The sequence below is a fragment of the Erinaceus europaeus genome, chromosome 5 (assembly GCF_950295315.1).
Source record: "Erinaceus europaeus chromosome 5, mEriEur2.1, whole genome shotgun sequence".
Classification (NCBI taxonomy): Eukaryota; Metazoa; Chordata; class Mammalia; order Eulipotyphla; family Erinaceidae; genus Erinaceus; species Erinaceus europaeus.
In genome coordinates, this window is record NC_080166.1 from 10,628,386 (window position 1) to 10,643,176 (window position 14,791).

Here is a 14,791-nt window from a genome sequence, read left to right on the forward strand (position 1 = left end):
CAAAACTCTCTCCCTTTACACTGTCTGAACTGGAAGATGCTCTGAAGAGGGTTAAACTGGGAACAGCTGCTGGCTATGATAATATCACCCCAGAACTCATTCTTAACTTGGGCCCCGCGGCAAAGAAGTGGCTCACTACATTCCTGTCCCACATCTTGGAATCTGAGTCTATGCCCAAAGTTTGGTGTTGTGCGAAGATAATAGCAGTTTTGAAACCAAAGAAAGACCCAACACTGGCCACCAGCTATAGACCAATTTCTCTGCTCTCCGTGTGTTACAAACTCCTTGAGAGGCTGCTTCTGTCACATATTTCTCATCTTACAGAGAAATTCCTATCACCCGCCCACGCTGGTTTCCGCCCAGGAAGATCTACCTGCGAACAAGTCCTGGCCCTCTCAACTTACATTGAAAATGGATTCCAGAAGAATTTAAAGACGGGTGCTGTCTTTGTTGATCTCATAGCAGCCTATGACACGGTCTGGCACCGTGGTCTCCTAGTCAAGATCTCAAGATGCCTGCCTCCATGGGTGGCCAACACTATATCGTTTCTTCTCCAAAACAGAAGATTCCGGGTGCATCTGGGTGACAAGTCTAGCAGATGGAGACTTGTCTCAAGTGGCCTCCCCCAGGACTCTGTTCTGGCTCCTACGCTATTTAATATTTACATCAGTGACCTTCCAGAAACTTCTTCAAGGAAGTTCATCTACACCAATGACATCTGCTGTGCAACTCAGGCATCCAAGTTTGACATCCTCGAGGAAACACTCACGAAAGACATGTCTCTGATATCTGATTACTGTAAAAAATGGCGACTAATCCCTAGCACTGCAAAAACGGTATCCTCTGTTTTCCATCTACACTATGCCTCGGCCTCGCATGAGCTTAATGTGCAGCTTGACGATGCGAGAATCCGGCATGAAGCCCAGCCAGTCTATCTTGGCGTTACTTTCGATCGCACCCTGTCATTTCACGAACATCTCATAAAAACTGCAGCAAAGGTGGGCGCGAGGAATCACATCATTGCAAGACTGGCCAGCTCCTCATGGGGCGCGAGCGCTTCCACACTATGATGATCATCTCTGGCATTATGCTATTCCACTGCAGAATACTGTGCCCCAGGATGGTTCCGTAGCCCCCATGTCCACTTGGTCGATTCCAAATTATATTCCTCCATGAGGATCATTTCTGGAACCATCCGTTCCACCCCGGTTCCATGGCTGCCAGTTCTCAGCAACATCGCCCCACCAGATATTCGTCGGGATGCGGCATCATCTAAATTCATTTCCCACGTCTACGCTCGACCGGACCTGCCAATCTACGCGGATATCTTCGCCCATCTTGTCCAACGCTTGACGTCTCGTCACCCAATCTGGTCCCCTATGCCTACACTGAACTTCTCTGTTCCAGTCTCTTGGAAACAGAGCTGGCAGTCAGCTGAGGTCAAGAACAAACACCTCATCACAGACCCCTGCAAGTGTCCACCCGGCTTTGACCTAGCACGTTATGATTGGGCCCACCTCAATCGCTATCGAACAGGCCATGGCCGGTGCACCGCTATGTTCCATCGCTGGGGAGCCAGAGACGACCCGAACTGCCCCTGCGGCTCCAGACAGACTATGACCCACACAGTCAACGACTGCCACCTCTCCAGATTCAAAGGAGGTCTCGAAACTTTACATCAGGCTCAACCTGACGCTGTTGACTGGCTACGGAAGAAGGGCAAACGCTAGAAGAAGTTGCTCTCCTCTATCCTCCTCCCTCAGTTGCTCTCTTCTCTATCCTCCTCCCTCAGTTGCTCTCTCTTCTCTGTCCTCCTCCCCTCAGTTGCTCTCTAACCTACCAATTAAAAAAAAGGAAAAAAAAATCAGGTTGAGCCTGGCAAAACTATAGCCAAATATAAAATTTTAAACAAAGAATCACATGATCCCAAATTGATGATTTCTATAATCTATGGAGCAGTGAAGTTTAGTTTCTTGTCTGGCGTGGTCCAGGAGGTGGCGCAGCGGATAAAGCACTGGACTCACAAGCATGAGGTCCTGAGTTCATTCCCAAAAGCAGATGAACTAGAGTGATGTCTGGTTCTTTTTTTGCTCTCCTCCTATCTTCTTCATGAATAAGTACATAAAATATTTAAAAAAAAACCTACATATATAAGAAGTTTGTTTGGCTTGTGGATAGTTCCTGTTCCCCATTGTATATTTTAGGAAAACTTACAATGTGAAGACATACAAATCTAATCGTTCCGATTTTCTTCCTGATAGAATTGTTGCCTGTTAAGTTTCATACACTAGTAACCGTGGGGCAGGGGTCATGGTTGTGCGTATAGCAATCTAGTAGAAAATTTAAGGGGGCCCGGTGGTGGTGCAGCTGGTACAGTGTGCACAAGGACCCCGGTTCGAGTTCCCGGTCCGGTCCCTGCGTGCAGTGGGTAAGCTTCCCAAGTGGTGAAGCCGTGGTCCAGGTGTCATCTCTCTCTCCCTATTTCCCCCTCCCCTCTCCCTTTCTGACGGTCTCTAGCCAATAAATAAAGAAAAACATTTTAAAAGCCTTTCAGGGTTTTTTTTTTTTTTTTTTTTTTTTAGAAAATTGGCAGGTTTATTAGGTTCTTAAAAACCATGACAATAGCACAGAGAGAAGGGGAAGAGGCTTAAGAACCCAGGCTGCTAACACACCATGAGTGACTTTGGGCCACAAGTCCATTCTTCTTTTTTTTTTTTTTGCCTCCAGGGTTATTGCTGGGGCTGTGCCTGCACCATGAATCCACTGCTCCTGGAGACCATTTTTTCCCCTTTTGTTGCCCTTGTTGTGGTTATTATTGTTGTTGATGTCGTTCGTTGTTGGGTAGGAAAGAGACAAATGGAGAGAGGAGGGGACGACAGAGAAGGGGAGAGAAAGATAGACACCTGCAGACCTGCTTCACCGCCTGTGAAGTGACCCCCCTTGCAGGTGGGGAGCCAGGGGCTGGAACCAGGATCCTTATCTCAGTCCTTGGGCTTTGTGCCACCTGCGCTTAACCCGCTGCACTACCGCCCAACCCCCTGCAAGTCCATTCTTTAGCATTCGGTGTCCACAGCATGGATTCCTGGGAGAAGACAAGGACCTGAGAAGGTTCAGCATGAGCAGCCTCAAGCTCTCCCCCTTCTAATGCCTCCTGGGCTCGATTTCATGGTGCTGTAACGAACCTCTTATGAGTCACCAAACGCTCATTAGGCATCTCGTTTACTAAGACCCAACATCAGTAAAGATGAACATGGCCCCCTCGAAACTGATGATATCAGTGAGTAGTGACGACACACAACATTTGAACAAGGCTTTATTAAATTTAAAGGACTGAGTTGATATATGAGAACATTTAGTTTTGTCAACATAAAGAACAGCAGCTGTGGTTACAAATAGCACATGCAATTCACTGCAAAGGTAAAAATACTTTACTTTAGACAAGCCCTCTGTAAAGTAGGCTGGTGGGATTAAAAAGGCAAGAGAAACATGAAAGGATTGCACATACAAGTAAATGGGACGTACTTAATAAACAAGGAACATACCTAATGCTAATCACTGTCTTGCACTAGCAAATTGCACACTTATTCTTAGAGTATATTATTCAAAATACACATATAAGGATAGTAAATAAGTTTTCTGATATCCACCTTTAAAACGCCTCCAACACACATCACATTTTGCTATTAATGTAACAGCATCTGAAATGTACTTAGCATTCAGGAAAAAACTTATGTTTGAAGGATCCAGAGGTCTGAAACATCTACCACGACTGGCCTTAAATACATTCTTCATCGGGGCCCATCAAAGAACTGCACAGTGGAGTCCGGAGGAACCGACTACAGAAAGCCCTTACAACTTTAGACATGTTGAGAACGGAAGAGCTGACTTATTCTTAATGCAGTACGGATGAAAGTATCGCGCTACTACCGGACACTCACAACACAAACAATGGAGAGAACCAGATCAATCCCGGAGATAGGAAACGGGCTCTGGAGGCCTGATCTGCCCTATCTCTGACTTCTGCTTATAAATGATCTGAACAGGAACTGCTAGTAGGAACAGCCCGAGGAATTCAGGAGAGGTTAGTTCTTCTCCAAGATCTACGGTAATGCCCCGACTTTTGACTAAACCTAGGCGTCCTGCTAATTTATAGCTTCAGCCTCTCAATTTACAGGAAAGTCCAATTTTAAAGTGATCTCATTGTGAGGGCGGAATCTAATGTGTCTGCATTATAAAGCTATCGCAGTATCAAAAATGTTTCAGATAGCTTATTTTGTCTACCCACTTCAACAAATATTACTGAAGCAGAACTATGTAGTTGAGCTTTTCTTAAACCCAGTCAGCAGACCATGCTGTGGCATGGAACAGAATAGAGGGTGAGCTTGCCTGCTTGACTCACTTTGTCAACACAAGCCAGGAAGCAAGTATTCTGGAGAACTCTACAAGTGTTCTGCTTCTATGTTTATATAATGATTCTAGCTTTGGGGTTAGAAAGACATCTGCACATTCTGATTTCTGCCTCTAAGGTTACTTTCAAAATACTGCCTTAAGTATGAGCTTTATTGTTTTAAAATTGCACCTTAATTTTATTAACCTTTAACTTTCTATATAGTAAGATAGGATCACTGGATGACTAAGGGTGTAAATAAAATGAGCAGGTGAGACAGAGGACAGATGTGAATGACTTTGCTCTCCCCTGCTTGACTCAAGTGCTGACTGGTCCACACGGAAAGCAGAGATTTCATTTTTACTTGAATGGTTTGAAGTTTGATAGATTTACCGTTATTCAGCATTACGCCTTTAGGAGGATAAGCCATCAAAACTACCAGTACCTATTAAAATACATAAAGTGGTCAATATATGAGATATGTTTGACTTTTCTCAAATCCTATCTAAGGAGGTAGCTTTCAAATATAGTGAATTTTGTCCACATAGAGGGTGTTTTATTGATATGCTTTAACTTAATTCTTTGCATATGAAAGACTCAATGAAAGTAAGTCTTCTGATTTATACAGACTATTTTTCACACAAATAATTAGATGTGCTTCTCTATTACTAAGCAATTTACATGCACTTGGAACTTTGAAGTTTTGTGGTTGCTTTTCTCTTTGGGGTAGAGATGTACATTACAGATTCCAAATGGAGTTTTACACAGTATCCGTATCCGTATCCCACTTAATATGTGCTCTTGTGTCTGAGGACATTCACATACTACACCAAGGCCTATCAGTCTCACACACAAGTCGTCTAGGCGCATACTGTCCTCTACAAATGGCCTCATCCTCTTTCTCTTAGCTCATGACTTCACATTTTATATAACTGCTCCTCTGACCTGTGCAAACTCCATACTAGAATCTTTTTTACAACACTGTTATTTGCTTCAGTGAGATTAAAGCTAGACACGAGTAGTAACATGACTATTCTGAGGACATGAAAAACATAACCAAATTAAAAAAAAAATTTTTTTGACAGGCGTTTAGTCGGAAAAATCTTGTCCTGTCTTAGACCAGTCTTTGATAACCAAGTTGACAGTGGCGACAGTTATTACCTTGTAGTGTGGTCTGTCTGTCTCTACTTGCCTTCTCTAGTTTTTCTCATCTAATTCTGCTTATCAATCTTATGTTTGTTCTACATAAAGTATAGCTAGTAATACCAGAATAAAGCATTTGCTTTGTCTCAAGCAGAAGACTATATATGTGAAAGAACCCTAAGAAATACACGCCATTACATAAACGCAACCACACTCACTAAGGATAAAGCGTAACAGGAAGTATACTGTGGATAGTATTCGAAGAGTAAAAAAGTTAAATTATATTTCACCTACAAATGTATATCATTTATCTGTGGCCTTTGATTCTCTAGGAACTTCTACGAACTATGTGAATTTGACTAGGTTTCTGTAACTGCAACATGATGGAAAAGCAACCCCACCCTTCTTCCCTTTCGCCGGAGCATGCGCAGTTCTGGCTTCTGGGGATGGACTCGGATGGCTAGTGCCTCGGGCATGCAAGTCTCATGCACTTTAGGCCCAACAGAACCTATTTTACTCCAACTCATTAGACAGCAGCAGTAACTACTAAGAGTTATGGCGATTCTTCTTACATAATCAGCGTCTATTTTGAGCACCGGTACCTAAGATAGCAAGGACGCAAAGACGGGTTTAGCAGTCAACTCTGGGAGCTTGGCTCACTTCTCCCCTAAAGGACAGGGCAATAAGGGGAGGTTTAAAGTATTACTACATCACAATGTAAAACTAAGTTCCACCTGCGGTCGAAAATGGCAGACATGAAAATAACTCTCCTCCATTAAGTGCCTCCGTAATAAGAATGTTTGCTAACTGTGATATATGCCATGGTCAACACATATATTTCTGGGATCGTACTGTGGAGTATTTTGGTGAATACTCCCAAGTTCTCTTAATTTACTTCAAACACCTAACAGGAGAAGGCAAAGTCCAATCTTGGGCTGCCTGAAGAAAAAAAACAAAGCATGCAATTAAACCATTTGAAGCTAAAGGCATATTGTATAAAGTGCTTTACCAAAGAAATACTCTGAAGTCTTACCAGGAAGGGTCAATGAGCTTAAATATGTGCTTACAGTATATAAATTAACAATTTAAGTCTTTATATGTGGAAAACATTTTTTTAAATGTTTGTAGTTTAACATTCTCCTGGCTCTTAACTGGGAACTCTGCTGAGTTTTTGAACTGGGTTTTCAAAAAGGTCGTCAATAAAGATAAAAAGCAAGTTTTCAAACATTTAGTGAGATTACTGATAATTATATAGTATGGGGGAAAAAAAGTGAATAGCTTTAATCCCTTTGCTCCAGTAACTGGTAGCATCATTATCATGGGAACAGAAGTAATATTTTATAGGTTGATATGATTACAAATGAGCCCCATTTTATATTTTTGTCCGATAGTAAGAGCTGGACTCATATAACTGTGCCATTGGGACCTCTACTCAGAAGGTCTAGACAGTGCTTCCTCACATTTTCTATTAACTCAACTAAGCCACCTGGATGACCATTCTCATGAAAACTGGTGAGCTGTGCTCACCAAATTTAGCACATTTTTTTTTAAATCCTATTTTTATAGGTGGCAGAATAAAAAAATTTACATTATAAATTTCAGGCAAGCTTTTTTTCTTTCTTTTCTTCAGTGCAAACATCCTGAATCAGCACAAAATATTCAGAGGATGATATCAGTTTATGTAGTGCTTAAGAGAAGATTCCAGAGCATCTGGAAACAGCCCATGTGAGAGTTGAGTACAATTTTGTCCTTCAGGGCAAATGACCATCTTCAGTTAGTGAAGACTGCTTTTATCTGAAATTAGATAAAACACTGCTGAAGTTGTGACAGGAACTAATCTTACTGAGGTATGTAACCACCTCGTCTCACAGTCTGTGGTAAGTAGCTTTTAGGCATTCCTTCGTCAACCATAGCTTCTATGCCAACTGCTTCAAAATTCTCTACTTGTCCCTCAGTAACTGGACCAGTAAAAGCATCTGCTGAAGAAACTTCTGGAAACATTTTCATTTGCCCAGATCCACAGGACTGTGGAATAGGATCTGAAATCTGCTGTTGCTGAAGTCTAACAAAATCTTCCTCACTGACGGATGAAACTTGCTTTGACCTTTCAAACTGCGACATGTCTGGACTGGTTTCAAGTTGATTGCAGTTTTGTTTGAAATACTGTTGCCTAGGCAAAACGCTGTCACTGCCATCAACATTATCTACTAATTGCAGATCTTCTGGCCGTTCCTCAGAATCTAGCAAGGGCTGGGTGGACTCAGATCTTGAGAAGACTTGGACAGATGGGACCTGGTGTCTGTAGCCACTGTGTACCACCGTGGAGTACTGGACGGTGCTGGCAGTGTTTTGTGCCGATTCATTTTCATCACTGCTAGAAATGCTTGGCCTGGAAGAGGACATGCAGGAAGACCCTCCGATGCCACTGCTGTGGCCTTCGGTACTTATTTTTTCCTTCTTGAACAGGTCCAGTGATTTTAGATCTTCTGGAAAAGGTTTCTTGTCATTTGGCTCTATTTCCACAACACTTACATCAGTGAAATTGCCATCTGGGTACATCTGCTCTTTTGGATTAAAATTATGCTAAGAAAGAGGGAAATGGATTATTACATATGGCATGTTTTCATCTCTCTCTTTTTCCCTTTTTTAAAATTATATTTATATTTATTTATTTATCCCCTTTTGTTGCCCTTATTATTTTATTGTTGTTGGATAGGACAGAGAGAAATGGAGAGAGGAGGGGAAGACAGAGAGGAGGAGAGAAAGACAGACACCTGCAGACCTGTTTCAATGCTTGTTTCACCTGCAGGTGGGGAGCCAGGGGCTCGAACCGATATCCTTCTGCCAGTCCTTGAGCTTTGCGCCATGTGAGCCTAACCCGCTGCACTACCGCCCGACTCCCTTCCTTTTTTTTTTTTTTTTTTTCTAATTGCCATCAGGGTTATTTCTGGGGTTCTGTGCCTGAGGAGGGATCTACTGCTCCCAGTGGCTCTTATTATTTTTTAAATTTAATTAATTAATTTATATTTTTGAGAGAGATGCAGAGAGAGAAAGACACAGTGATAAACACCAGAGCACTGCTCAGCTCTGGCTTATGGTGGTGCAGGGGATTGATCCTGGGACTCTGAAGCTTCAGGCATGAGAGTTTCTTTGCATGACCATTATGCTATCTACCCCAGCCCGGCTTTTTTTTTTTTTTTTTTTTTAAGCAATAGAGAAATTGAGAGGGAAAGGGGAAAAGAAACACCTGCCCATGCGTCATGAATCATGACCCCTCCCCCTGCAGGTGAGGGCTGGGGGCTTAGCAAATAGCTTTTCTTATTGCATGCCCGGAGTAGCCGCCTAGGAGTGTTTCGGCACAGCGACTACGACACTGGAAGCCAGGCTGTGGTGCGCCTGGTTAAGTGTTCCCATTACAGTCTGTAAAGACCCAGGCCAAGCCTCTGAGCCCCAACTGCAAAGGGAAACCTTCACAAGTGGTGAAGAAACGTTGCGGTGTCTCTCTCCCTTGGTCTCCTCTCCCCCTCGTAATTTTTCTCTGTCTCTAATAAATAAATAAATAAATAAATAAAAATAAAAAGACTTAAAAAAAACTAAGACATTAAGAAAAATAGACTCAAGATGATTGAGGCTTCATACAATAAAATACACAACCCACTTTAATTTGTTAACTTTAATTTAATTTGAAATTCAAGGATTAGAGAATTAAAAATACTAATAATGTCCCCTTTGGGGAAACTCAAAGAATTTAGGTTTCTAGAAATCAGCTTATCAATGTAAAAATAGTAACGGGCTGCACAGTGGTGCACCTGGTTGAGTATACACATCACAGTACATGAGGATCTGGGTTCAAACCTTCAACCCCCACCTGTAGGGGAGCCTCACACGCCATGAAACAGAACTGCCAGGTGTCTCTCTATCTCCCCTGCTGATTTATGTATCCAAATAAATTTTAAAAAGAAATTAAAGGCTGACAACTGAAGCTGATTAAATATTCAGTCCTAAATGCTCGCTTCACAGAAAGACCAAGTCTAGAGTTTAATAAAAGTAGCTGAAATGTTTACTGACTAAGAAATATTAGCAGGGTTTAAGACAGATATCCCAGGATAATAAAGTCCTAGAATAGGTATTTAAAATTATGATTATCAATTTCTTTTGTACTCTTAATTAATTTCAACTTGAATACTCATGTTGGCTGAACTCTATAAGGGCATACTGGCATGTCTGTGTATGATAAGAGCACAAGCATTGCATCTTACCCTTGGGGGGGTGTGTGGTGACCACTGGGCAATGTGACTCTTTGAAGGATCTGGAACGTTCGGCCAGATGTGCTTTTTAATTCTGGAGAAAAAGAAAATCTTAGCATATGTATCAATAGAAACACATGAATGGTCTTTTTCTAAATACTGCCATTCAATTATCTTAAGACTCTGACCAATCAAAGATGGCTGTACTTCAAAGGAAATGAAATGTTATATATATTTTTTTATTTTGAAATGTTCTCTTGCAATCAGCACAAAAAAGTCAAGTCGTGTGAGCGTTTTTGATCTAGTCATAACTACTACTAAATTAACAAAACCTCTGCCAGCAAATCCTGCAATAAGTCACATAAATTTTGGCCACATCCCTTCCATAATAAAACCATCCAGGTAACTATTGGGTTTTTAACAAAGCCATGAAGCAATTCTCCATAAAAATATATCATGACTTTTTTTTTTGACAACCCAATAATTTTCACATTGTTGCCAAATACACATTTCTGGCTTTTTTAATAAAGGAAGTTTAACAATTACAATTAAAAATGCAATCCATTCAGGATAGCCTTATGATCAAGAACCCAATTGATTATGTTTCAATACATACATCACGGAGATAATAAATGGCACACTTATAAGACCCCCAAGGTATCTGGGATACAGAAATTCAAACCACAATGAGAGACCATTACAGACGCAGGAGAAAGGAGTAGAATTGCCATCCTCGCCCCCACCCACACCCACAACCAAGTTTTGCTGACAGGGAGCAGCTAGAATTCTCACATTGCTGGAAGGGCAGTGTGATGGTATAGCCACTTAAAAAAAGCCTTGGGGGAGGGGGGCTTTTAGATCCTGGTGCCTGACGGTGGAGGAGGACCTAGGCTGGGGGTGTTTTGCAGAAAACAAATTTTACTCATGCACCAACAATTGCATTTACTGTAAACTATTAATCCCCCAATAAAAAAATAAATAAATAAACCCTTTAAATAGCCTGAGAAAGCTAGGAGAAAGTGCAAAAATATCAAGGTACTTACAGGTCTCGCTTATTAAAGCAGAACAGCACTCCCAAGAGTGTTATGAGTAAGAATGCTAAGCAAACAGGCACGACTATGGCTTCAATTTCTCCTTGAGCTGTAAAGTGAAAGCGTAAAGAGAAAGCAGTTGCTAATATGTACACTAAAGAGAAACAATGCAATTTCCCAAGCACTTTATTGCTGGACAGGAACCCTAACTTTTTACTGCCTTTTCACACTGAAAGGTGTTTCTGCCTCCCTCTTATTGTAGTTAAGTTGCACCCCACCTATGCCCACCCCCACACAAGCACAGAATACATGCTGGTCGGAGTAACAAACTGATTATGGTCAGTTCAACTTTTTGGATCCATAATCCACCTGGAAACTAGGAGAGCTCTCAAATGTAACCATGCACTGCATTTATGGTCTTTAGTCAGCAGAATCTTATCAAACGCTTATCTTTGAGTTTGCATATGGATCACCAAATAAAGGAGATAGTCTATTGAAAAAATGTAAGTGCAACTGGGTACAACTGGAGAAGATATAAAGCCAATAGTAATTGGCTTTATATAATAATAATAATTCAACTATAAATTCCCCTTTCTACAGTTGAAACAAACAACGGGAACCAACTTAAGCATAATATAAAAATAACAGTTTATGAGTACTTTACTTCTATGGGTCTGAAGACGTGCTCATCACAAAAATTTAGCATATAAAATAAGTCCCTTTTCACTTTGGTTCAGTTAAAAAAAAAGGGGGGGGGGAATCCAATATCCAAATCTCTTACCAAACTTTGGTGTAGTAAAGGTGAATTCCGGACCATCTTTCCCGCCTTCATCCGTAAACGCGGCCATCCTTACCATGTACAGTGTGTCACTAGTCAGAGAGGACAGTGTGTATTCTGTGTGAGAGGAGTCCACATTCACAGCTGGAAGAAAGCAGGTGTGCTTTACACATCAGGGCATATTCTGTGCTGCTGAAAGAAAATCACTGCCTGGACTTTCTGGAAGAGCTTTAGTGTTTCGTCAAAAGCAGAGTTGGAAGGTGGGGCGGAACTGAGCGCACAAATCACCACCACATGCAAGGACCTGGGCTCCACCCCACTGGCCCCTACAGGGGGAGTTTCATGAGCTGTGAAGCTTTTGCTATCTCCTCTCAACTTCTCTCTGTCTTATCAAATAAAAGTGTAAGGGGGCCAAGCAGTGGTGCACGGGGTTAAGCGCACAAAGTAAAAAATGTAAGGAAAAAAAAAGGATAAAAATGGCATCGAGTCCGAAAGATAACCCTCGTGACAAAATAAAGAAATGAATGAAAAATAGAAAGAGGGGCATCAACTCACTGATAGTGAGTTAAAAGAAAAGAAGGGAGCCGGGTGGTGGTGCAGTGGGTTAAGCGCACATGGTGGAAAGCGCACAGACCGGCATTAGGATCCCGGTTCGAGCCCCCGGCTCCCCACCTGCAGGGGAGTCACTTCACAGGCGGTGAAGCAGGTCTGCAGGTGTCTGTCTTTCTCTCCCCCTCTCTGTCTTCCCCTCCTCTCTCCATTTCTCTCTGTCCTATCCAACAACGACAACAACAATAACAACAATAATAACAATCACAGTGATAAACAAGGGCAATAAAAGGGAAAAAAATTAAAAAGAAAAAAAAAGAGGGAAAAGGAGAATAGTTTTGTCTTAAAGTAAAATGTGGGGGGGGGGGGGAAAGGGATAGAAATGACATCAAGTCCGAAAGATAACCCTCATGACAAAATAAAGAAGGAATGAAAAGTAGCAAGAGGGGCGTCAACTCATTGATAGTGAGTTAAAAAAAGAAAGGAAAGAAAAGGAGGATAGTTTTGTCTTGAAGTAAAGTGTGTGGTTATGCCAGAACGTAGAAGGAAAGAGGGACAGTTAAGAGCATGTGACCAACTGTAGAGAGTTTCGAGGAAAGCGGACCGTCTTGGTTTCTAGCACTCGAAAGTAGTTAAGTCTGAAGAGAGGTAGTGAAGGCTGTTGGAAACATGACTGTATCAGATCATCTGGTGGGAATGTTTTTGTTAAACTGAGATCACAGTCTTTGAGAGGGAGAAATAAACCCCATGCAGCAGCAGGTCTATAATGATGACTGACAATGAAAGGAAACGGAGTGGCCAAGAGAGATGAAAATTCAACACTGTAAGCAGATCAGTGTAAACGTTTTCTCTGTATAAATCAATCATACAATTTTAAAAAGCGCGCGCGCACACACACACACACACACACACACACACACACACACAAGTGTGTTCTATTCTACCCATGTTTTAGCTCTATTAGGTCTACATTTGACAACGTGAAAATATTAAAAACGATGGTCCGGAAGGTGGCGCAGTGGATAAAGCACTGGACTCTCAAGCATGAGGTCCTGAGTTCAATTCCCGGCAGCACATGGACCAGAGTGATATCTGGTTCTTTCTCTCTTTCTCATGAATAAATAAATAAAATATTTTTTTTAAAAAAGAAAATATTAAAAATGTTAAAAATCTGTCAGGAAACAACTTACATAATGCTGATATAACAGTTTCCTATGAACACAATGCAATTTTATTAGGACCCGGAAAACAATGATAGGGCATATTCTCATCTGTCTCTGAGAATCATCTACTAAATTCAGATATATAATATAAGATAGTGAACCTGAAATTATTATTTAAAAGCTTAAGAAAAAGTTGGTTTTGAAAGGCTGATATAATCTTATTACCAGTCTCATTCCCAATGATGGTTCTATAAAATATAGTGTAATTTCTGATAAATCCATTCTGAACATCAACAGGAAGTTGGTCCCATTCTAAGACAGCTTCATTCTTCCCCACTTTTTTTGTCCGAACAGTAGGTCCTCTGGAAGGTGCTGAAACAAAAGGTTTTTGTTAAATGGTTATCATTAGAATTTAGTAATATATGTTAAAAAAAAAAAAAGAATTTAGTAATATGAAATGCTTTGAACATAACAACACACCCTTATTAAAGGAGATTATGTCTTTGTTAACACAGAACTCAAAAAAACTTTTTTTCCTTTTGCCTTCAGGGTTATCACTGGACCTGCACTAGGAATCCACTGCTCCTGGAGGCCATCTTTTTTCTTTTCTTTTTTAAATGGTATTTTATTTATTTTATTTTTGAGAGAGATGGAGAGAGAGAGAGACAGAGAGAAACACCAGAGCACTGCTCATTTCTGGCTTATGGTGGAGCGGGGGACTGAACCTGGGACTTTGGAACCTCAGGTATGAGAGTCTCTTTGCATAACCATTCTATCTACCCTCACCCATCTTTTTTCCATTGTTGTTGTTATTGCTGTTGTTATTGGATAGGACAGAGAAATTAAGGGGGGGGAGACAGAGAGGGAGAGACATCTGCAGACCTGCTTCCCACCTGTGAAGTGATGCCCTCCCCTGCAGGTCGGGAGCTGGGGGCTCGAACCGGGATCCTTAAGCAGGTACTTGACTTCGTACTATGTGTGCTTAATCTGGTGTGATACCACCCAGCCCCCACATAGAACTTAATAATAATAATAATAATAATAATAATAATAATAAAAGTTTGGACTTACGGGCTTGCTTGAGGTATGCCTTTACAGAAGCAGGGCTTCCCGGCCCATCAGCATAGACCGGCGTGACTGTCAGCAAGTAACATTTGCTCTCCTCCAGGTCCCCTAAAAATGAATAGTAGGTCACGCAAATAAATAATAGTAGGTTGACAAATAAAGTTAAATTAATTCCACTGATTAGTTTTACATTGTACTTTAATGGTCATTGAACTTTTGCCTTCCGTTTAAAACTAGCTGTTTAAGTTGCGTGATATACCTTTGTAAACTGGACTCAAAACTTCATAGAGTACTTATGACAATTAAAGGTTAGTTCTACTGCTAACACAGTGGATTACAAAAAAAAAAAAGAAAGAAAGATTGATGTCAATAAATCTGATGCCTAAATTCATATTCAGGATTTATAGAATACAAACCTCAAATGCCCT

The 14,791-nt window shown here is 41.2% G+C and overlaps 1 protein-coding gene across 3 annotated transcripts in view; it reads right to left on the reverse strand.

Annotated features, from left to right (window-relative positions):
• Window positions 1–3,295: 3,295 nt before the first annotated feature.
• The window catches only part of IL6ST (interleukin 6 cytokine family signal transducer), a 49,959-nt gene continuing 38,463 nt past the window's right edge, over window positions 3,296–14,791 (reverse strand). For all 3 annotated transcript variants that reach the window (XM_060191057.1, XM_060191056.1, XM_060191058.1), the window contains 6 exons: window positions 14,370–14,471; window positions 13,524–13,670; window positions 11,590–11,730; window positions 10,821–10,917; window positions 9,790–9,871; window positions 3,296–8,113 (listed from right to left, as the gene is read on the reverse strand). In XM_060191057.1, coding sequence (XP_060047040.1) covers window positions 7,370–8,113; window positions 9,790–9,871; window positions 10,821–10,917; window positions 11,590–11,730; window positions 13,524–13,670; window positions 14,370–14,471 — 1,313 coding nt within the window. In that variant the 3' untranslated portion in view covers window positions 3,296–7,369. The remainder of the gene's footprint in view (window positions 8,114–9,789; window positions 9,872–10,820; window positions 10,918–11,589; window positions 11,731–13,523; window positions 13,671–14,369; window positions 14,472–14,791) is intronic.